Below are 14927 nucleotides of genomic sequence, written 5' to 3'. Positions count from 1 at the left end.
TGATAAAACTGCTGCTCTAAAGAGTGTGTGAAGGATTTTACAGAGGTGTCTAACAGAGCTTTAAAACTCATGTTCAAAACAGGCTATTATGCCTCCAAATAGTCTGAACATGGAAGTTAACTTCCTGATGTGTGTTTCTCTGTCTGATTAAATTATTGTTAACCTACCTGCTCTGTCTGTAAGGATAATATTTGCTATAAGGCCCTAGAGGTTTTCTGATCATAAATGCCCATTGTGTTAAAATTTGTCATTATTTTATAGAGTTATTTTTGTTTTTATTATTATGAAAAACTAATCTTACCTAAGTGACTTATTGGTTGCTTCAACAGTCTTCAAACATAAATACATAAAAAAAAAAAAAAAACAGAAGAATTTTAGATAAAATGCTTCCTTGTACATGTCTCAGATTTAACAAACACTAATGCATAATGGAAGATAATGACACAAACTCTACATTTAAAAATACACCCTAAATTGGATTTTAAACACATTACAAAAAGAAAGATCTTCAAATTCAAAACATAAAATTTTGCATTTGTAAAAATGTTTTATACTGACAGACAATTATATTTGTGATAAAACAATGCAATCTCTGTAATACAAATGTAAATTAAAAATAATAAAAAAAATATTCTCAACCTACAAATTATTAACATCATTATTTCAGCATACTTAGATTCTGTTTATGGTTTTAACATTAGTCTATATTTGACTTTCAACTTAATTATTTTCTTTGTGATTATTTTCATTATAGTTTGCATTTTTATTAAACTGAAGAGAATTAATTAAAATTTATTGTATTCCAGTATTTTTAAGGTGTAGACAATTTGTCTGTATGGTGGCCTTTAAGGCTCATTGTCAGAAGATCAGGCCTCTGATGGTGAGGATGGTGCTGAAGGCCAGAGCTTTGGTGAACACCACTCGGACTCCGTTCATCAGCAGCAGGTAGAAGTTCAGCTTGGCTTTTTCTGGACGGCAGAGAAACAGAGTTCAGACTGAACTGATCGCTAACAGCTGACTGCAGGTATCAGTGGGGGAACCAAACTGAGACAGGAAGTGTTCAGACTTACCTGGATAAATGTTCCCACATGCATCATCTGTTAGGAGACAGAAAACACATCAGTCACACAAACATCATGGAAACTCTGAAAGTTCCTGCTGATCTGTCTGTGGAAACATGTCTGATGAAAACCATCAGTCTGGTTCCCTCTTTAAATATTCAGCTTTATTGCTGTATTTATTGTTAAAATTAAATGATTTAGTCACAGAAACACTTTTCACCAGCTGACAGTTTCAAGCTCTCTAAACAGTTTGATCTGAACTTTGACAGACCTCTGTGAGTTTGGTACCTGCTTCATCACTGAACATCCCGTTCATCCCACAGGAGTGGATGGTTTTGTTTCTCAATGCTGCATTGTATTTGTTATTCTTTGAGGAAACAGCATCATCAGTGGTCACACTGACCGGACCACCTGTCACCTTTGGAACCACGTCATCCACCTTCGGATGGAAATCTGTGACCAGACAGACATCTGAATTCAGCTGATCCGCTTTGTTCAGGGTGTTGCCGGGTTTCTGGGGATTCAGGACGTAGAGGGTTGGAGTCACATCTGGACCTTCTGTACAGAGACAAAGTAAACCAGGAATTCATTCTCTAAGGAAGGACGTTTAAGTTTATCACAATAATATTGTGTTTAGTTACTCCAAAAACATGGAGGACAAACTAATGTTTCAAGAAAGATAAAAGTTTGACTTTTAAAGAATTTAAAAAAGTGTATAGAAATAAACACACACACACACACACACACACACACACACATATGTACACTATATTGCCAAAAGTGTTAAGTCATATCACTGAATCAATGAGTTCTGGTGTTAAGATCACTTCCATGGCTGCAGGTGTACAATGTTTGGTGTGGAGAAACTTGACTGACCTCAGCCTTCTTGAACACCTTTGGGATGAACTAGAGGAGAGGCTGTAATTCTGTGTTTCCCATCTAATTATGAACACACTCCTAAACCTTGTAGTTTACAGAATAGTTAAAGTTGCTATTACGAGCAATGGGGGTGTCCATCAGCAATCTAGACATTGTAGATGAAGAACAGGACATCATCAAATTTTATGTATATGTAAAAGTAGACAGACAAATACAAGTTATATTAAGCCGCAAATTAAACTTCCTGGTAAAACAAGAAGGGTTTTAACCGTAAAATAGCAGGGTTTGCCTTGATTGTTTTGGTTACTTTTATTTAAACCGAAGTCATGTTTTTAAATAATAAAAAAATTATTTAAGATGAAATACATTTAAAATATCAAAACTTTTTTAGCGATCTTTATATATATTCATATATATAAATATATATATATATATATACACACTATAAATGTTTGTTTTTCTAAATGTGATCATTAATTGATTAAAGAATATTTCTCGGGATATAAATTTAATGAATAATTATTAATGTAGATCGTGAAAGAATCAGTTTACTTAGTTTTTTGATGGAGAAACTTTAGTGCTCGTTTTGTTTTTAGAGAAATGTAGACTCTGATTGTGTGTGTGTGTGTGTGTGTTTATGGCTATCTATCCCGAGTGTCTGTGATGAACTGACGACCTGTCCAGGGTGTAACCCGCCTCTCGCCCAATGACCGCTGGAGAGACGCAGCAGCTAGGCTACACTGATTTTGGCCTCCAACATTTTGTTTTGGGGGTTAAAACGATATTTCTTGTTCTTGTCAAAACTGCATTGTTATATTTAATTGAAGGTCAGTGCGTCTTTTAACCTGTTTGATTTCACACGATTATTTGACCTTATTTAGTCAGAATTCTGACTCTTTCATTGGTTTGCATTATGGTGAAGAAAGTCAATATAAGCTGATAAATACAGAAAGTTACAGATCTTTTAAAATCAAACATTAACAAAAATACAGTATATCACTTCAGGAGGTACATGGTGTGATATTTCAGTCAACAAAGACATCAGAATAAATAGAAACATGTTTAATTTGTGTTTGTAGTTACTTTTAAACTGTTTTATCCTAGAGGAGACTAAATTCTTTGATGAGTTTTTTGTTTGTTTTATTATGGTTTGTGTTTACTCTAATGATCCAGAAAATAACAAAATTGCCCCTCCATCGTCTATTTGTTTTAATTCATAGTCTTAATAGATTTCGCTGTTGGGAGGTTTACATTTCATCTCTCAGAATCTAAAATATTTTCTGTAGGACCTGAATTAATAAAAACTGGTTGAAACTGAGAATTGTTACAGCAGATAAAAAGGAAGTTACTCACTTTCTGTAGTTTAGACCAGAGTTTATCAGGAGGTTTCTGGATTATTCCTCTCTTCTTTTTTTTTAGCATTATCAAATTGTTTTACTTAAAGATGACTTTAACTAATCCTACCTAATATTTCAAAAAGTTATGTTCCAGACAGCTGACAGTCCTTTCAGTCTCAGTCACAGAGCTGCTCTGAAGCAGAGAGAAAAGACCTGGGGAGGTCTTCTCTTCCTCAGTCGACTGATTTACTTAAAATAATTACAGATGTTTATTATCTAATCTTTTCACTGGGCATTGATTATTTTAAAGAAACAGAATGTTATAATGCACAGTTTTGATTAAAGTATAAAACATATTAAAAACTGTCCTTAAATGTGACACTGAAGGATAAATATTTAAACTCAGTTTATAACGTAAATTTGTTTCACTTTCTATGTTAGTTTTCTCCTTAAGGGAATTTATTGATGATATTTAATTAATTTTTTACAAAGCACAGTTGAGTTACTTTTGTTTACTAACCCAGTTCAAACTCTTCTGAAGAACCATTACTGTTATTGGAAACATGAAAATGTCATGATTTGTTCAATGCTAAGTTTCACACAATCAGAAATCTGAACCTGATGTTTCAATTGTTCTGCCTCAACAACACAAATAAACACAAATAAAATGAACAAACTAAGCAGCAACTTTAAACCTGAAAACTAACTAATTTATAGAAGGCTCTACAAAAATAAAAACTAGTTATATCCAATCATCCAATCACTTTTTTTCTGGAATAATGATGCGATAACCATTTGTCCCTTATCTCTGTGCATTACACCTACACATGTATTCATATTTATAAATCATTTTTTGTGTTGTTCATTTTATAACATAAATACAACATTTTCTGTCAGGAAATAAATTAAAATTTGCTTAATTTACAGCAGATTTGTATTAATCTTAGGGACTGTGGGGTGTCTTGTACAACCTGATATATAAAGGATTTATACCATTAAAAAAACTAACAACAGTGTTGTGCAAAATTAATATAGTAAATCAACAAATAATCTGTCCTGTGTTTTCATGTAGTATTGCGAATGCAAGCTGTAGGTAGTTTTCCCAACACCAGATATTAAAAAAAGACCTGTTAATACAATTTTACACAACGAAAACAACAACAATAAAACAAATAAATGTGAAACAGATAGTAATTTTAAATTATCTTACCTGATTTAACAGTAACTGTGGTTCCTTTACCCCAGACGTCTAAACCCGAATCACAGTGTTACAGCTTCACTGACTGCTTCAACAAAAACAAGAAGCTCCAGAAAAACAAAACAACAAGGCAAAAATGTATAAATTTACAGTTTCTGTTGAAAATTCTGAAAGTCTGATGTTCCTCTGGGTAATTTTGCAAATATCCTTTATGTTGTTTTTGCTTTTCAGCCTGAAAATTCAATTTGGTTCATATACATTTATACACTGTATGACTTTAACAAGGAGAATAACTGACTTTCAAACATTTCTTACCTCATTAAAATTGTTAAACAGGGTTTCTACCTCATATCCCAAAAAGACATGTTGGATTTCATCAATTTGTTCTTTGCATAATGATGGATTTCTTTCAGGTTTTTGTTCTGAGGTTTTTGTATTGGTGTATATCTCTGTGCCCCCCCAGTCCATCACAGCGACAAACCCTAATACAAAAACCTAAACCACCTTCAGAGGGAAAGTTAGAGCCAAACTATAGAAACGGATGTAACGTTGTTGTTGGATTTGCATTTCCTATTTGAAACTTCAGTTAACATCCAACATAATCTTTTTCCTAAATAGATCATTTTTATTACTTTGAAAAAATTATACAAAATTCTAAATGTATTATTTTAAGAAAATAAAAACCAGTTTTTCTTAGGTTTATGTTTACTTGTCTATGAATACTGAACTGAAGAAGTATCATGTTTTTTTGGGATTAGGAGCAAATTAACGTTAAAACAAAACAATAATTCACATCTTTTTGAGTTTGGTTGGATGGAAATGTTGAAGACAGCACTGACAATCTGTAGGAAGATTTAAGAGTTGATTAAGAGATTTTGACAGAAAATGCCCTCTACTGGTTACCATGGAGCATTGTTTTAACTCTCATCTTGTCCTGGTTTTAAATGGCTGAAGTAGTTGCTTTATAATTCAATCCCGAAATAATTTTCTTTCATTCAACCTGAAAGTCACACATCAGTTGGTGACTTTAATAAGCATTTGTGACTGAAGTTTTTTTTATTTTTTTATTATTACTATTCTTTTAATTCTTTGTGAACATAATCTGTCTTTATAGACAACTTTTAATCCACCCGTAACACTTTTGCATCTGGAAACACAAAAAAAAAATAAAAAAAAAATTCTGTGAACCAGATTTTTAGTAAAACAAACCGAAACCTTTCATAAACACATTAATTTTGTTTTATGATCAAGTGAAAGTTGTTTTTATGGTATTGAAGAACCACCAGGTTTTGTGAAAACACAGAATACTTCAAATTCAGAGGTTTAAACACCAAAAAAGTTGAAAAAAATGTTTCTACATAAACAATTTAGGGATTTATTTGGCTTACACTAATGTTGCCTTAGTTTGATGCATAGTTTTGAAGATTGTATATTTTCTCTAAAAATTCAGCACAAAACATTAATCTGTCCAGGGTGCAAACAGTGTCATAATATTTTTTTATTCATTTTTCTCTCCTTAAACAATTGATCAACTTTGGTCCCTAAAATTAGATCAAAAACAATAGTAGACAGTAGAGTACTATAGACTTTCATATTTTCTAACAGACTGTCACAGTTGCAGCTGCTAGTTTATGTACAGCTCTAATGCTTCCTGTATCACTGTGGCTCTCGAGCACAATAATAAACTGCAGAGTCTTCAGTCCTCAAGCTGCTCATGTGCAGATACACTTGATCTTTATCGTTGTCTCTGGAGATGGTGAAGCGATTCTGGACAGATATGGAATAATATTTATTGCTACCACTAGGAGCAGAAATGTGCGCAACCCACTCCAGTCCTTGTCCTTCAGCCTGTCTGATCCAGCTGATATCAGCATTGTCATCTGATATTCCTGCATATGTACAGGTCAGAGTGTGAGATTCTCCATGTCTTTTCACCACTGCTTCAGATTCAGTCAGAGTCTGACTGAAAACACCTGGAAGAAAAATTGTGTGATGAGAAATAATCCAAACAGAAAACCCGTTAACAGAAGAGTGCAGAAGTTTGATATTTACCAGAAACTGTTAATAGCAGAAGAGAAACACACACAACTAACGTCATTGTGAAAAGTTGTTGCACATCTCTCTGGTGGTTTGGTTTCTACTAAGATAAATAAAGATATTTGCATTGGCTCCTCCCCACACCAATTACATAAAGACCAATGTAAATGTGCTAAGGGAAATGGCCATGCGACTGATTGCTAAGATGCAATAAATAATGTTTAGGATGAAAAAAAAGTATTTGCTGCTGCTCAGCTCCTTTTAATGCACTGAGAACCTGATCTACTAAAGCACTGCATGACTTTGAAGCAGCTATACAGGAGCAAATGAGATTCTGAATATCTCTTAAGAAAGGCTGATGTACGACGCAGACACTGCTGCTAAATCAACAGCATCGCATTGCTGTCTCTGTTTCATCACATTTAAAATGATTTTATGTATACATTGTGTAAATAATTTAGGAACAAGAAAATTATGTGTAAATAATTTCATATGACATTTAAATAATTTATGTTTTGTCAATATAAGACTGATTCTGCTCTCTCAGATTTACTGTGTTTGAGGGGTCTTTGAAATTGTGAGACATGTTATTTTTTTCAACCACAAACTGCTGTGCGTTTCCAATTTGTTTGCTTTGTTTGTTTGTTTGTTTTCTGTTCCAGACTATAGCAATGACTAAAAAAACCTGTCTGTGAAGTAAACTTTAAATGTCTCAAAATCCTGCTTTACAGAAGCACCGAAAATTATATATATTTAAATACATATATACATATATACATATAAATAGTGTTTTTTTGTTATTATTCAGTGGTGAAAAAACAGAACAGGTCAATTTTTAAATCATTTTCTTCTGTATTAATTACAGAAATACTTATTTTGCTGAATATTCATGTTAGTGTGGACAGAATTAAAACTCATGGGACTACTTTTTAAGTAAAAGCATATAATCAAGCCTCCTGAAAACCTACAGCTGCTCCTTCTTGCATTTTGAAGCTCACTTGCCACTTGACCTGTAGTTTACTCTCAATTTGTTTTATATTAGGACATGTTCAGGTATGATATTTGTTATAAGATCAAATGGGAATAATGAATTTTAGTAACTATGTTCTAAAATATGTTGTACTTAATGAAACATCCACGTTTACAAATATTTTTTGTTTTGTTTTGCATATTAAAATATTTTATATCACTTTGTAAAATGATGATGCCAAAATGAGACAACCAGATATGTCAATTACACCCAAATCTGCTCACATGCAATAAGTATGTGTCCTATTGACAGTGACACCTCCAATGCTTCCTCAGGCAGAACATAAAACAAAATTCTACATGTCTTTTTTCACCAGAGAGCTGCACACAAAAGCCCAGTTAATGTGCTGTAGTCTTTGTGAGGAAGTAATGAAACACATTTAAGTCGTGGGATCAGGGCCTTAACTAAAATCATCATGGAAGTAATTGTGTATCTTTAGCTCACTAATAATTGAACTTATTTAACTCGTTGCCCATTAATTCAGTAGTCTGGCTCCTAATGACATAAACCCTAATGGATGAGGCACATGCTGTCATAATATGCCTGTGTTAGGGGTTCTGAGTTTGAGTTCTGTCTGCTTTTTCTGTTCTTCTCTGTTCTTCTGTTGCTGTTATTTCAGTTCATTCATGTTGAATAGATTTCTTTCTTGGATTACTCTGTAATAGGGTTAGGGTTAGTTAGGTTGTTAGTTGGGTTGTTTTTAGTTTGTAGATCTGGTTCCTCACTGTTTATGTTCTTTAGGTAGTCCCATTGTTTTCTGATTTCTGTTCACTTAGATGTTTCTGTTACTTTCCTGGACTCTTTTCTACCTTATTATTATTATTATTAAATAAACCTCTGCAGCTCACCATGCTGCATTGTTCTGCCTTTGTTCCAACAGAAATCTAGAGTTATATGACACCTGTCCAAATTTTTGAAGAAAGGATAATATAAAAAACTAATGTGACAATGTGAAGTGAAACTGGGAATGTAACTCAAAATAAAAACAGAAAACAGTATGATAGTAGCTCAATAATTTTATTAAAGTAAATACACTGGTGCTTCTAATTCAGTCTTTGCAAATGGTGATGAGTGAAAAGCTGTTGCAAATTAATGTGCATCTCTGTGCTGCCTTGGATTACCCACATTTATAAAGATTTAATGTATACATGCAGATGAAAAGCTTCCTATTTCTGTAGTTCTAGTAATTAATTTAGTTATGTTAAAGCTGCGTATAATCTGTTTATAGTTTACATATATATATATATATATATATATATATATATATATATTTCTTTTTTTTAAAGAAATTTTTCGACACTAGACGTCTTTATTTTTGATAGTAGGTAGACAGGAAGGAGGGGCAAAGAGAGGGGGAGACATTCGGCAAAGGTCGGTGGGTCCAGGACTCAAACCCGGGACGGCCGCTTTGAGGACTATAGCCTCTATAGTGGTTGCGCGCTTAACCCCTACACAACCAGTGCCGCCCACTGTAATATATTTTTAAATGAGTGTTATGCTGTTGTATATATTTCTAGAAAACTCTGTAATTGATCCAAATCACAAGCTTGTAATAACAGAAAAAATTTGAGACAAATATGGTGTTGGGACCCCAGCCATGGGTAACAACATTAAACCTTGTCTGGAACTTTCTAAAAAAATCGCATTAACCTATTTCCAGCACAGCCAGGAACGGGAGGAGTAAGAGCGGACTTCCCGTGACTTCATTGTTTAAATAAAAACTCTGAAATCCAACAAACAAACCTCTTTCCATGCAGATTCCAGACGGGAACCGGACAGGAGAGGCACCATGCGTGCGTATGTCTCCTTGCTGGCAAGCAGAGATAAGTCTTCAATTTGGATCCAAAAGTAACTATGATCACATGCAACAAAGTTAAGTAATGATTTGCTGTTCGAGGACCCAGCATTCATTCATTTAAAGGGTGTAATAAGACAAGCGTGACTTGACTTTTCTTCAGAAGCAGCCCTATTTGAAGCAGATTTCCCCCATGGCATGGAAAAGAAGGCTGGGACTGCATCACTCGCCTTCCTGCGTGGGCGTCCAGGTAGCAAGAGCTACCCCACCACATTACAGCCACTCAAGGAGCTGAAAGTGCCTTTGTTGTACGGTTCGGCTGGGCCAGCTAAAAGCCCTTCCCCACAGCTACAGAGGTTAGCTGCTAGCTAACCCTTAGGGAGCAGTCACGTGGATGTTTTCCTCAATGACCAGGACAACTTATCTTCAGCACAGTTTACGTAAGAGGTGGTGTTTGGGCAGAGAAGATTAGCTTAGAGTTAAATAATCTAAATAATGTTTGTTTATTGATGTTTTTTGTTGTTGTTGTGATTGAAAAGCTCAGCTACAGTATGTGCTAGCAGACTAGCACTAGCTAAGGATGTGCTCTGTGTTGTGTTTTAAAGTTGAGAGAAACTTTATTTAAAGGGTGGTTTTTAAACCCAGATTAGCCATAACAACTATAAGCTTCTTTTGGTAGCTCTAACTGCTAAGGGCAAAGAACACGTGCTTGCCCACCTTATGAGCCAGCTACAGATCATTTACCCAGAAAGGAGGTTGGTCCTCATTCAAAATAATATTCTCTAAAATATTATTTTAAAAGTTCCTTAATATTTCCTTATATATTATTTGTACTAGATGAAGCCAGCTAATTTAACACCATTAAGGCCAATTTATCCAGAAAGGTTTGTTTCTTATTCAAAATAATATTTCCTTAAATATTATTTTAATAATTTCTTAATAATATTTCTATAAATATTATGGTACTAAATAAAGGCAGCTAATTAAACACTGTTGAGAATTAGTCATCCAGAAGGTTGGTTTTATTCAGCAAATCATTCTTTAAAATGTTATTTTATTAAAATAATGATCTTGCATTGTGAATGGTTGTTTGAAGGTATTCCAGTTATTGACTAAGTTAGTTCCAAGAATGTAGTGACTATTTGTCCATGAAAACCAAAACAAAACTTAAATGATCAAACTGAAGTTGAATATAACTCAAATAATCACTTTTTACGCAGTAAAAAAAAGGTCCAAAAAGGAAAACGTCAAAAATGACAATTCTGTGGTGGATTTATTCGATATTTTGCAGGCAAACAGCAATACATGTTTTTGTCCTCTGTTTCTCCTGCTCTTCTTGCTGAATTTACTTGACTGACCGATTGCCTCACCTGCTCACTACTAGTCACTGGCTAATTGGTTCACTGCATGACTGACTGGCTGCCTGTGGTTGAATGGTAAAAAAACCATATGACCACCAACGTGCCTCCGGAGCTGCCTAAAGCCTACTTATTTATGTGAAAACCCATATCCCAAACAAAATAAATGTATAAACTAAACAAATTACTAAACCAAAAATATATTCTAAACAACTAAAATTAACCTATATCTGGCTCATTGCCATCTTGTGAGACTCCATAGACATTCCTCTCTGTCATTTTAGTAGTCCTTTATGCCATAGTGGCTAGCTAAAATAACATTAAGAACCATGTTTTTGTGGAGGAATTTGGAAATGAGATCAAATTAGTTTTTAAACTTATTAGGGAAACATAATGTGTTCAAACAATGAAAAACAATGCAAAATCAGAAGGGTAGGTAAAACATTATTTTAATAAAATAATAATTAAAAGAATATTTTGCCAAAGTAGAAATTAACAATATTTTGGACAATTGGTCTTAAACATATATATCCACACTAAATTGTGATGTCATTGCATCATTTATATACTTTTTCCCTTTTTAGTATAGTTCACTAGTTTTCCTGTTCCTTCATTTTGCCTTTGGTTTATTGTTTCTAGCCTAGTTAAAGGTTTTGTTAATTGAAATGCTTTCACTTGGAATTGAATTATACTCGTACTCATGACCATTTGATTCACATTCTGTGTTAAACATCTGTTGAAGATGAAAAACTGTTGTCAAAATGTTAGAAAAACAGGAAATCACCAACAACCACATCACTTATTGTGAGCTGATGTCACCCCCATCTTCTTTTGTTTTTGTACAGCCTCAGTGCTCACATTGATCACTGTGTGCTTTTAGCACAGTAATACACAGCAGACTCCTCTGGTTTCATGGTGGACAGGCTCAGATACACAATGTTCTTATTGATGTCTCTGGTGAATTCTATACGTCCTCGAACACTGGTGGCAAAGTTTTTACTTCCACTACCCCAAATAACACCCATCCATTCCAGTGCTTTTCCTGCAGGTTGTCTGATCCAGTGTGTCCCATAGCTGGTGACAGAATAAGAGACCTGACAGCTGATGGTCAGAGTTTGACCTGGCTGCACAGTCATAGAGACTGGTTGTGTCAGCTGTTCACACTTCACACCTGTTGATAACATAATAAAAATAATTACAGCTTAATATCAATAAGTGTGTGGTGTCAGTATAATGTGTGTGTCTCAGAGAAACTCACAGGATCCAGCAGCCAGCAGCAGCAGAGCTACAGAGAACATGTTTGTGCTGAAGATGATCCAATGAGAGCTTCTCTGTGACTGACAGCATGAGATCAAGTCTAAAAAGCTTGATGTTTAATTTGCTTAATGACAGATCAGCCAATCAGGAATGATTACCATACTCTTAACAGCACAGCAGGAAGCTTTAAGATTAGGAGCGCCTCCTCTGGTTGATAGGTAATAATGTATGTGTTCAGAATCAAGAGAGTTTTTGTACAGCTTTCCAGGCTGCATATTCTGTCCATTAAGGGCCAAAAGGCTAAATTTGTTTATGAAATAATCTTTGTAGTATGTTTTATATTCATTAGCTGCTTTTCCAATCCACTCCAGTCATTTCTGCTGGCTGTCTGATCCAAGCTGTGTAACAGTTGCTGACAGAATAAGATACCTAACAGCCAATGGCCAGAGTCTGACCTGGCTGTAAAGTGTAAAATGCTGGCTGTGTCAGCTGTTCAGATTTTACATCTGTTGATCACTATGTGGAATCAGTACAGGTCCTTCTCAAAATATTAGCATATTGTGATAAAGTTAATTATTTTCCATAATGTATTGATGAAAATTTAACATTCATATATTTTAGATTCATTGCACACTAACTGAAATATTTCAGGTCTTTTATTGTCTTAATATGGATGATTTTGGCATACAGCTCATGAAAACCCAAAATTCCTATCTCACACAATTAGCATATTTCATCCGACCAATAAAAGAAAAGTGTTTTTAATACAAAAAACGTCAACCTTCAAATAATCATGTACAGTTATGCACTTAATACTTGGTCAGGAATCCTTTTGCAGAAATGACTGCTTCAATGCGGCGTGGCATGGAGGCAATCAGCCTGTGGCACTGCTGAGGTCTTATGTGGAGGCCCAGGATGCTTCGATAGCGGCCTTTAGCTCATCCAGAGTGTTGGGTCTTGAGTCTCTCAACGTTCTCTTCACAATATCCCACAGATTCTCTATGGGGTTCAGGTCAGGAGAGTTGGCAGGCCAATTGAGCACAGTGATACCATGGTCAGTAAACCATTTACCAGTGGTTTTGGCAGTGTGAGCAGGTGCCAGGTCGTGCTGAAAAATGAAATCTTCATCTCCATAAAGCTTTTCAGCAGATGGAAGCATGAAGTGCTCCAAAATCTCTTGATAGCTAGCTGCATTGACCCTGCCCTTGATAAAACACAGTGGACCAACACCAGCAGCTGACACGGCACCCCAGACCATCACTGACTGTGGGTACTTGACACTGGACTTCTGGCATTTTGGCATTTCCTTCTCTCCAGTCTTCCTCCAGACTCTGGCACCTTGATTTCCGAATGACATGCAGAATTTGCTTTCATCCGAAAAAAGTACTTTGGACCACTGAGCAACAGTCCAGTCCTGCTTCTCTGTAGTCCAGGTCAGGCGCTTCTGCCGCTGTTTCTGGTTCAAAAGTGGCTTGACCTGGGGAATGCGGCACCTGTAGCCCATTTCCTGCACACGCCTGTGCATGGTGGCTCTGGATGTTTCTACTCCAGACTCAGTCCACTGCTTCCGCAGGTCCCCCAAGGTCTGGAATCGGCCCTTCTCCACAATCTTCCTCAGGGTCCGGTCACCTCTTCTCGTTGTGCAGCGTTTTCTGCCACACTTTTTCCTTCCCACAGACTTCCCACTGAGGTGCCTTGATACAGCACTCTGGGAACAGCCTATTCGTTCAGAAATTTCTTTCTGTGTCTTACCCTCTTGCTTGAGGGTGTCAATAGTGGCCTTCTGGACAGCAGTCAGGTCGGCAGTCTTACCCATGATTGGGGTTTTGAGTGATGAACCAGGCTGGGAGTTTTAAAGGCCTCAGGAATCTTTTGCAGGTGTTTAGAGTTAACTCGTTGATTCAGATGATTAGGTTCACAGCTCGTTTAGAGACCCTTTTAATGATATGCTAATTTTGTGAGATAGGAATTTTGGGTTTTCATGAGCTGTATGCCAAAATCATCCGTATTAAGACAATAAAAGACCTGAAATATTTCAGTTAGTGTGCAATGAATCTAAAATATATGAATGTTAAATTTTCATCATGACATTATGGAAAATAATGAACTTTATCACAATATGCTAATATTTTGAGAAGGACCTGTATAAGTGTTTTATCATCAATAGTGTTGGGAGATCATATTGTGTCTTTTTTTTTTAATACGCACAGGTTTTTATAAGCTTTTTAATCAAACCCCTGACTCTGTACTCCTGGAGCAACCCCACAGGGCACCACGAGGGATACGGTCGAATATCTTCTCCAGGTCCCCAAAACACATGTGGACCGGTTTGGCAAACTTCCATGAACCATTGAGTACCCTGCAGAGGGTGTAGAGCTGGTCCAGTGTTCCACGGCGGCAACGGAAACCACACTGCTCCTGCTGAAGCCGAGGTTCGAGTATCGGCCAGACTCTTCTCCAATACCCTGGTATAGGCCTTATCAGGGAGGCTGAGGAGTGTGATCCCCCTATAGTTGGAACACACCCTCCGGTCACTCTTCTTATGAAGGGGACCACCACCCCGGTCTTCCAGTCCAGAGGCACTGTCCCTGACCGCCACGCAATGTTGAAGAGGCATGTCAGCCATGACAGCCACACAACATCCAGAGACTTGCGGTGCTCAGGGCGGATCTCATCCACCCCCGAAGCCCTGCCGCCATGGAGCTTGTGAACCACCTCGGTGACTTCAGCCTGGGTGATGAAAGAATTCCCCCAGCTTCCCTCCCTGGCCGAGGGCTCCACAAGACATTCCCAGCAGACCCCCACTATACGCTTGGGCCTGCCAAGTCTGTCCGGCTTTCTCCTCTTCCAGCGGATTCAACTCAGCACCAGGTGGTGATCAGTGGACAGCTCAGCCTCTCTCTTCACCCGAGTGTCCAAAACATGCGGCCAATTTCCGAAGACACAACAACAAAGTCGATCAACATCGTCCTGCC

At 36.4% G+C, this 14927-nt stretch overlaps 1 long non-coding RNA gene and 1 gene segment (V, D, J or C); both read right to left on the bottom strand.

Moving 5' to 3' along the window:
• Positions 1 to 317: 317 nt before the first annotated feature.
• Positions 318 to 4927, bottom strand: LOC124864429. Its single transcript, XR_007037306.1, has 5 exons — positions 4791 to 4927; positions 4488 to 4582; positions 1350 to 1619; positions 1071 to 1097; positions 318 to 968 (listed from the first exon to the last, which is right to left on the bottom strand). It is a non-coding gene; the product is annotated as an uncharacterized LOC124864429 (long non-coding RNA).
• A 6631-nt stretch (positions 4928 to 11558) lies between these two features.
• On the bottom strand, positions 11559 to 12021 carry LOC124864928. The segment is given in 2 exon segments: positions 11559 to 11866; positions 11954 to 12021. Coding segments are annotated over 2 exon segments (348 nt in total).
• Positions 12022 to 14927: the final 2906 nt, after the last annotated feature.

The sequence above is a fragment of the Girardinichthys multiradiatus genome, chromosome Y (genome assembly GCF_021462225.1).
Source record: "Girardinichthys multiradiatus isolate DD_20200921_A chromosome Y, DD_fGirMul_XY1, whole genome shotgun sequence".
Lineage (NCBI taxonomy): Eukaryota > Metazoa > Chordata > Actinopteri > Cyprinodontiformes > Goodeidae > Girardinichthys > Girardinichthys multiradiatus.
This window is presented reverse-complemented; position numbering and strand designations above follow the sequence as displayed.